This window comes from Mus pahari, chromosome 2, assembly GCF_900095145.1.
Source record: "Mus pahari chromosome 2, PAHARI_EIJ_v1.1, whole genome shotgun sequence".
Classification (NCBI taxonomy): Eukaryota; Metazoa; Chordata; class Mammalia; order Rodentia; family Muridae; genus Mus; species Mus pahari.
The window spans coordinates 89735341-89742397 of NC_034591.1; the positions used below are offsets into that span (position 1 = coordinate 89735341).

General features: G+C 50.1%; 1 protein-coding gene across 3 annotated transcripts in view; it reads left to right on the forward strand.

Annotated features, from left to right (window-relative positions):
- The window catches only part of Reep1 (receptor accessory protein 1), a 108687-nt gene that overhangs the window by 96698 nt on the left and 4932 nt on the right, over window positions 1–7057 (forward strand). For 2 of the 3 annotated variants that reach the window (XM_029535402.1, XM_029535403.1), the window contains one exon: window positions 1146–1181. The exons of the other annotated variant lie outside the window; for it this stretch is intronic. In XM_029535402.1, coding sequence (XP_029391262.1) covers window positions 1146–1181 — 36 coding nt within the window. The remainder of the gene's footprint in view (window positions 1–1145; window positions 1182–7057) is intronic. 3 annotated transcript variants of the gene reach the window in all.

Genomic DNA, 7057 nt, shown 5'->3' on the forward strand with positions numbered 1-7057 from the left:
GAAACCCTGTCTCGAAAAACCAAAGAAAGAAAGAAAGAAAGAAAGAAAGAAAGAAAGAAAGAAAGAAAGAAAGAAAGAAAGAAAGAAAGAAAGAAAACCAACATCAAGCGCTCACCTCTACACTCACAAGCGGGGGGGGGGGAGGCTCACCTCCAACACACATGCACACACATATATACACACAACAATACACATATTATACAAAAGAATATAGAGTTTCAAGAGCACAGTTAAGCAAAGGGATGTGTGTGGATGTTGGAGCTCATGTTCCTTGAGGAAGGGGAGCTAGTGAGGTGCTGGATAAAAGCAGCAGCATGCGTGGGTCCAGGAAACAGAGGATGGTCCAAGGAGAACCAGGGAGGAGAGCGTTTGGCCCTGTGCATCCCAAGGAAAGAAATAAAGGAGAAGAAGACACAGAGAAACTAGACTGCTGTACTCACTCTGCCTGCAAGCTCCTGTGCCTCCCTCTCCCACCGACCTCCACCCGCCTGCCTGCCACAGGCCTAGCACACGTGGTCCTGCATGTAGGCGAGCACAGCATCCAAGCATTGGAGATGGGGAAAGCAGAGTTCTTTGCTGCCACCTTTAGCACTCAGGGTGAGGCTGGGCCACAGGCCAGAGCTGACGGACCCGCCTGGTGTTTGCCCTCTGGCTTGAAGGGTTAGGGCAGGCAGGGGCTGATTGCTCTCTCTGCAGACTGAACAGAGAGGGAGGGATCACACATCGAATGGCTGCCACTAGCCACCAAGAAGTGTCCATGGAGTTGAGAGACCTCTATAGATTCAGAGTCACTGGGTCAGCATGGATTTAGTGAGCGCCTACTATAGTCTAAGGCGGTTTCCCAGAGGGACTCTCTGAATCAAAAAGGTCTAGGAGAGGTTTTGAGGAGGGATGGTTATTCCCAGGAGAAACTTAAACAGCTCTCACCTCCTTAGAGCTACGGGAATCGGGGCCTGACCCTAGAGGAAGCTGAATTACAGATGATCCCTTTCTACGCTGTAGTGTCTATAAAGACCTCCCTCTTCCTCGGATTCTAACTCAAAGGAATTCGCACCCTCCCCCGGGGCCTCCCTGGTTGCTGGGGCCTGGTTCCTCTTGGGTGGGGGCTATCTCTGACAGCGCCCCCACCTGATCGATTCCCACAGTGTGTACCTGCTGTTCCACCTGCAGGACCCGGAAAGGTGAGTAGCCTGCCTGCCTGCAGCCTGCTGGATTCAGCTTGCTTCAAGGGTGGCTAACCAACTGCTGGACCCTGACCTTGGGGCTCCCTTTCAGCTGGATGGGTCAGATGAGGGACAAGAGACCCTTAGGGGAAGCAAAAATGTTGTCTTACATTTCTGTGGCCAAACCTCTGGAGAAGCTGCAGTCAGGATGCTGACTGGTCTTAGTCACCCAAGGGTGTGTCTAGACCTGGTAGATCTACCCCAACATGGCTCCAGGGGCCAGTGCCTGGAATTCCTTACCATCTGGGTCCTTCTCAAGCTCTTGGGGAGTGCTGAAACATGGCCAGTGGCTTGGCCCAGAGTGAATGGCTCAAGAGAGAGAGACCAGGCAGGAAGCCATCATGACCTTTAATGACTTTGCCTTTGAAGTCAAGTTAGCTCTCAGTCTGTTTGATGGCCGTGAGTCACCATGGAACCTGTGTTCCATGAGAGGAGAATTATCCCGCCTCTTAAAAGGAATGTTAGAGACGTATGTGTGAATCTTTAAGCCAACATATAGCAGTGCACACCCAGTGCAATGGGTCTTGAGGACAGAGGGACTTACCATGATCCTCTGAAGGGAGGAAGCCCTGAGTTTTTAGGGGATTCTGGCCCTACTAAGAGTGCTCCGGCTTGCCACTTACTAGCTGTGCAACTTTGTGTGAGTCACCTAACTGCTCTGAGCTCTTGTTTTCATCATAAAATAGAGATAAAGGCCCCCACTTCCCTCCCTCCACTATAATGGAAATGGCTGTTAAAGGGGCTTTTGAAGGGTGACTATTATTTTATTATATTCTTTATTTTATTATATTCTTTATTTGCGTATGGGGGGTGATAATGTGATCATGTGTGTGCCATGGCCTCTGTGTGGAAGTCAGAGAACAACTTGGGAGAGTCGGTTCTCCGTTCTCGCTTGCCACAACATGAGTTTTAGGGACCAAAGCCAGATCATCAGGCTTGGCGGGAGGTGCCTTTACTAACTGAGCCATCTCTCTGGCCCATGGTACTATTTTTAAAGGCTCTGATAGCCAGATGAACCCAGGATTCTGGATCTCCCACTTCCAGATAGAACCCCTTGATGTTGCTGCTGGTGTGTGTGAGTGACAGCTGGTGGAGCTGTGGCTCTCTGGGGCCTGCTATACTGCTCTTACAAGATGAGCCTCCACTTTGCCTGAGTTTAATTAGGTGCATCGGGAGCTAGGGAGGGCACTGGGTTTTGAAAGCTGTAAGTCCACGGCAAGTGACAGACAGGAGCACTAAGCAGGGACACAGTGGAAGAGCAGCATTCAACCAGTCTTGGGCAGCCCATGTCCAACTGGGGCCTCCCAGTCCATCTTGGAAGCTGAGGAACCCCATTGCTAGACACTGGTAGACTTCCTAGTTCCCGGGATACAGCTCTCCATTGTCCCCAGATGGCCACGGTCATATCTGTCCCCCATTCTACATGTTGAGTTGTAAGAGCCATGAGCCAGGATAGCATTACCTGGGAACCAGGTCGGTTAATGTTCCACTCTTTCTGATCCCTGCCTCTAAGATACCTTCACCTATGAGGGCACCAGTAATATTCAAAGTCTGTACCAGACAATAACTCAGCGGGCGGTGGGGATCTGCAGGCTGCTGCAGCGGGTGTCTAGGAATGGATGGCGTTGGATGGAGGAGTGGAGCAGTAGCCGCAGATAGCTGGGAGCATCCAGTGGGGATGGCTCTGCTTGGAGTCTTGGCCTGGTAGCTTTGGCCCAAGCCCTGGCTTCTGCAGGCCCTACTCTCCTAGGGTCCTGCTGCCGTCCACTACTCTGGAATCTTCTTCCTGCCCCCTAGAGCTCCTTGCAAGGACCCAATCCATGATTCCTCCACAGTGGGAACCTCTATGTCCTTAGGGACAGCTCTCCACTCTCTGGGCCTCCTTCTCCCTTCTGTAAGGTGGGAGGGGCAGGTTAGATGTTTCTGTGGCCCCTCCAGCTCTCTGCCAGCGAAGGGCACTGGAAAGTGCTGGCAGGTGCGCTTTTCTTACAGCCGGGCTGGAAGCTGACTCTCAAGCTTCAGCGCCATTTGAGAGGATGGGGGGGCGGGGAGTCTTGGGTGATCTCCTGAAATTACTTCCTGTGGGATGGATGGCGTTCTGTTCAGAACGTAGGAAGGTTCTAGTCATCCTTAGACACTGAACTTTCTAAAGGATTTGCAAATCCAGGTCTTAATTCAGATGGTGGAGAAAGGAAAATTGGGAATTTGGGGGCTGACCTTACAGGCCAGCAACAGCCATAGCATTAGAGCTCAGAGCCCAGCACGCAGCAGTTGTTAGTCAGGGCCTGTTCTACTCTGTGCCTCCCAGACACTAGAACATTCTCTCCCTACCTCTGCTTCACTCTGATTGTCAGTCGGCTCCCTGCTGTTTCCTGCATATTTCTGTCTCTTTGTAGATGCTTCCTGTCCACCACCTTTCCTCCCCTTTTCTCTCTCTTCCCCCCTGAGCTGCCTGTCATCAGTCTGAGAGGTGTATCGGGCCCTTCTTAAAGTCAAGTCTGCTGGGCATAAACTTAAGTACACGTGGGTTTCATTCCAAAGCCCCTTCTCTAACAGGATGCTCTTTTCTTTCTCCTCGGTGACTGCTGGGATCCTGGATGTAAGTGTTCAGACAGGCATGTCCTGTCAGCACATCTGCTGCCTTGCATCACTAATGTGTGCTGTGTGGGATGTATGCTAACCTGAGTGTCGTGCTGCACTGTGGGTGGGTGGCTCAGCGCCTAGGACTGGCAGATCTGTTCAGGGCTTTAAAGGGCTGAGACCCAGCCCCTCCTTTCTATCCTCCAGTGCTGAGCCGGCACTGACACATACAGGTGCCCTATTGTGGAAGGCAACAGGGACCCCTGTCTTTAAGAAGAAACCATCGACATTGACCCAACCATGACAGCTCAGTGAGCTCCAGGCTTGGGGTGCCTTTACTGAAGGGTCGGGAGGACCTCTTATGGGAGGACATATATCCACACAAGCTGTCAGAGTCTTGGAGTCTTAGCCATTAGGCGGAAGACATATTAGATCACAAGTCTATGCGAATTTACAGGTACACTCTGTAGTTTCCTACACTCACTTGTCCTTGATTCTCAGATTGGTACCACCCCTCAAGGTGGACAAAGCCAGTGTGACCTATTTCTTATTTACTCTGCTGCTTGTTCCAAAAAGTATGTGTGTGTGTGTATGTGTGTGTGTGTGTGTGTGTGTGAGAGAGAGAGAGAGAGAGAGAGAGAGAGAGAGAGAGAGAGAGAGAGAGAGAGAGAACCAAAGTAAGAAAATGAAAGTAGGAAGTGAGAAGAAAGGAAGATAGGATCAGGAGAAAATTGTAAATGCATGCCGTCTGGTTATTCCTCACACCCAGTGAAAAGGGAAATACAGTTAACCAGTGTCCACAGTGCACTGGCACTCAGAGGCGTGGCTGTCCCAAGAGTGAGGCAGATTATACAAACAAGGGACTCGGCTTAGTGGTAGAACATCTGCCCAGCATGTGCAATGGCCTGGATTTGATTTCCAGCATTCAGAAAAGTAAAGATAAGACAGTAAATGCCAGGGCTTGAGAGATGGCTCAGTGGTTAAGAGCACTGACTGCTCTTCCAAAGGTCCTGAGTTCAAATCCCAGCAACCACATGGTGGTTCACAACCAACTGTAATTCGATCCAACGCCCTCTTCTGGTGCATCTGAAGACAGCTACAGTGTACTTGGATATGATAATAAATAAATCTTCAGAAAAAAAAAAGATAGCAAATACCAACAACACACTTGGCGGACACACAGGGCCGTCCTAACAGTTGGGCTGTTTTTAGGGGTTCTGTGTTGCTCCCATCTGAAGCTCTTTCTGTCTCCCAGCCACCCACACTGGCCTCCTGTGCTCCCAGCCTCTGCCCAGATCAGGCCAGGCTTCTACTCCTGCCTAGATATCTGGAATGATCGCCACTCCTGGGAGTCACAGGACTTCTTTTCAAACTATGCTTCTTGTTCAAGGGTGCAGTGGAGAGCATGCACAAAGCCCGTTAAGAGTTTCAGTACCGAGATGGGCACTGATTTTTGTTTCTTTGTTTTATTTTGCTTTTGTGTCTGAGGCAGGGTCTCCACACTGGAGCTGAGACTAGCCTGGAACTCACTATGTGGCCCAGGCTAACCCAAAGAAAATTTCTGCCTCCATTTCCCAGCATTAGGGGTACTGGCATGCATGAGGTGCTTATTATCATTGTGGTTAATGTGTGGTTTAGATGTTCAGCCTCAGGACATTCTGGTGGGCAGACCGAGGAATTATATACCCAAGGATCCTGCTGTGTCTCTGAGTTATCATAACAACTGGTAGGGAACTCTCTTCGTTTAAGGGGAACAGCACACGCCTGTTCAGAGGCCTAAACTCAGCTAGGATGAACTCCAACTCCACCCTGAAGATGCAGTTTTTGCTGGGTGGAGCTAACCAGGATGCAGCTGCATTATTACTTGGGCCTGGGAGCCTTGGGTCCTAACTAGGCCTGGACCTTATTCTTCTTTCCAGGCAGGAGGAATCTGTGTCTAGAGGTTAGTGAGGTCTGTGTCCTGGTTACTGAGAGCCATGCTCCAGTGTGGAGCAGAGCTGAACTAAGATGGCAACAGGTTTCCGTTGAGCTTACTGGACTATCAGTACCAGCTGAATGCCCAGGCCTTCCTCAGACACTCAGAGGACAAGGGATGAGCAGCCACAACCCCACAACTCAGGATGTTTTCTGCTGAGACAGTGTGGCCGACAAGAGAACCAGAGCATCTGGCAGGAGCTGCAGGGTATAGATTCTAGGCATTATCTGAGGCTCAGGCAACTTTGGAAGACCAGAGTGTTCAAGAAAGGTGGCATTACTGTTCTTGAGTTCAACAAGCTGATTTAGGCAGGGAAGGACAAGAAAGCAACTATACTCAGAATAAACAGTCGCAGAGAAGCACGGAGTGAAGAAGAAAGAAAAAAATCCAAGGCAAATTTATGAGGTCAGGCTGACAAGGCTCACACAGCCTGAGCAGCTGGCTCTCCACCCACGGCTCAGCCCTGTAAGGCCCGCTGACAGCAGCTGTGGGCTCGTGCTGCCCTCTGCTGGTTGCCATGGAGCACAGCAGTGGAAACTGGAAAAACTCTTAGTTGCAGCCTTTGGTTAACTCCACACTGACTGCTGGTACACAGCACCCAGCCTGTTCTGCGGCTGAATGATTTTAGAAGCAGTAGCAGGTATCCCAACAAGAGCTCAGGAGTCTGTATGCAGACCTCAGAGTGGTGGAACCGGATGAGTTGTGGGCCTCTAGCTCTACCTTCTGAAATTCTGGATGAAGACAACAGACCAAGAATAGAACAATGTTCTAGATGAAGATACCAGACCAAGAATAGAAGAACCATGTGTCTGTGGATGCCAGATAAACTGGGTATGGCAAAAAAAAATAATTTGCATACTGCCTAAGCTAGGACATTCTGACTCAGTAACATGGCTGCATTCAATGGGCCAACTTAATTCTGGAGCTTTGCCTATAGCTCATTCAAGTTACATTGAAGTAGGAATCTTGCTGTCGCATGGGGGTGGGGTGGGGGATACATTCAGACTTTGCATCTATAAGAGGGTCCTCTGCTATCTAGCACCAGGTATCTTGAAATGAAAAATCTGCACAGCTCAGCTTAAGGTAATCCTGTTAGGTCTCTGGGCCTACATTTTTACATCCTGTCTCTTCCAGGATGCCTGGTGCTGCATAGACAAGGGTGCTGCACTGTCAGCATCACCTGTATGTACAATTTAGAAAGCATCACCCAGCCGGGTGTGGTGGCACACGCCTTTAATCCCAGCACTTGGGAGGCAGAGGCAGGCGGATTTCTGAGTTC